Genomic DNA, 1629 nt, shown 5'->3' with positions numbered 1-1629 from the left:
GGATGTTCATTTCGGTTATTTTTCCTAACCGACAACCGACGCTCGTTAACCGATTATTAACCGTTAACCGACAAGGTTATTTTAAATTAGAATTGAATTAAATTAGAAAGGATAAGTGTCTGTGACCCATTAAAAATGCTAACATTTGTTTTGCGGGGATTAATTTTACATGCACAAAAAGTAGCAGACAACAGTATGAGGATAGACATGGTCATATCATTTCACATGCACCTGCAGCGCTTCTGCGAGCAGAGAAAAACATTATATATATATATACAACATTTTGTTTTACGTGGATATTGGAACGCGAGTGAAGTACATAATAAATAATAATTTGCCATTCAAATACATCGCGATTACGGAAACATTTGATTTTGTGTCGAATGAGAGACCCAACGGTGGTTTCGGTTTCGTTTTAGCCTAAATAAATTTGTTTCGGCTTGTCATTTATAGCTTCTTATATTTTTAATTCTTGTTCTTTTCTAAATAGGCTACTGTTAAATTGAAATGATTTGTTGTGGAGTGAGGGGAACTAAAATAGCCTAGCTATGTTTACAGTGTTTGTTATAATGTTTGTAAACATTTCGTGTTGGCATTATAGGCCTATTTCTGAATGAAATTCAGCAAACCTTTTAAAATATTTTGATAAATTACTGGAAAAAAAATAAAATAAATAAATGACTTTTTAAACCGTTTAACTGATTGTAATAATCGGTCAAAATTCTTTAACGGTTAAAACCGGTTAAAAGCATGCCTAGGTACCAGTAGAAAGTACAGGCACATATTCTTGTGAACGAGTTTTTTTTTTAAACTAGCCTAAAAAAACCTTGGATGCCAGTCTTCTGGATGCTGAGCTCTGCCTCCAAGTTACTGATAATTGTCATGAATGCTAACGTTATTTAATGAGAAGCAAATATGTCTGTCTTAGTTTGGCAATGTGACAAAGACCACTTCTCAAAGAGCCTCTTTTTGTTGACTGAGGGTCCATCCATTTGTCAAGGCAGTTTGAAGTGTGAAACAGCATGTAACGCTCCTTTCACCCAGAGCTGACATTAATCATAGATAAACACTCAGAAGCTTGTGAATGATTTCTTTAGCCAGATAAAGGCACACAGTAGCATTACAATTTACAAAGTTTGCTTTCAGATTGAACTATCTGGGCATACAGACCAACATAAACTGATATGAGGACAATGATGATTAGCCTACTTTTTTTGTTTTTTTTTTGCATAGAGAATTTCTGACCCACCTGGTCCAGCAAACTGCGACACCAGGCAGTCAGCGATTGAGGGGACACTGCATGGCCACAAGACATCTCTGCTCTCAGAATGTTGGGGTCATCATCTAAAGCTAAGAGTCACAACACAGAGTCAGCAGTTGCACTGAAAACACTAAAACACAAAGTTTTGTGTAAATCAATGGCATATGACCCAATAGCTGTCCATTTTTCTAAGTTTCTAATTTTAATATCTCTGAGTATTGTTTTAACCTTCAAGAGATTAATTGCCCATAAACTCCCTGCTACAGAGATGTTGGGGGAAGAAACCTACTTATGTCGTCTCTCCGTTTGACAAATTTCAGCGTCGCATCATTCACGTCGTACTGTCCACTGCTTTGGTTGTCTTCCAT

General features: G+C 36.3%; 1 protein-coding gene across 1 annotated transcript in view; it reads right to left on the bottom strand.

Annotated features, from left to right (window-relative positions):
• Window positions 1–1629, bottom strand: part of LOC107690564 (probable E3 ubiquitin-protein ligase ARI7) — a 3973-nt gene extending 2344 nt beyond the window's left edge. The window contains exons 1-2 of the mRNA XM_016488933.1: window positions 1551–1629; window positions 1250–1350 (exon numbers count right to left, since the gene is read on the bottom strand). Coding sequence (XP_016344419.1) covers window positions 1250–1350; window positions 1551–1629 — 180 coding nt within the window. The remainder of the gene's footprint in view (window positions 1–1249; window positions 1351–1550) is intronic.

The sequence above is a fragment of the Sinocyclocheilus anshuiensis genome, unplaced genomic scaffold (assembly GCF_001515605.1).
Source record: "Sinocyclocheilus anshuiensis isolate Anshui unplaced genomic scaffold, SAMN03320099.WGS_v1.1 scaffold1849, whole genome shotgun sequence".
Classification (NCBI taxonomy): Eukaryota; Metazoa; Chordata; class Actinopteri; order Cypriniformes; family Cyprinidae; genus Sinocyclocheilus; species Sinocyclocheilus anshuiensis.
This window is presented reverse-complemented; position numbering and strand designations above follow the sequence as displayed.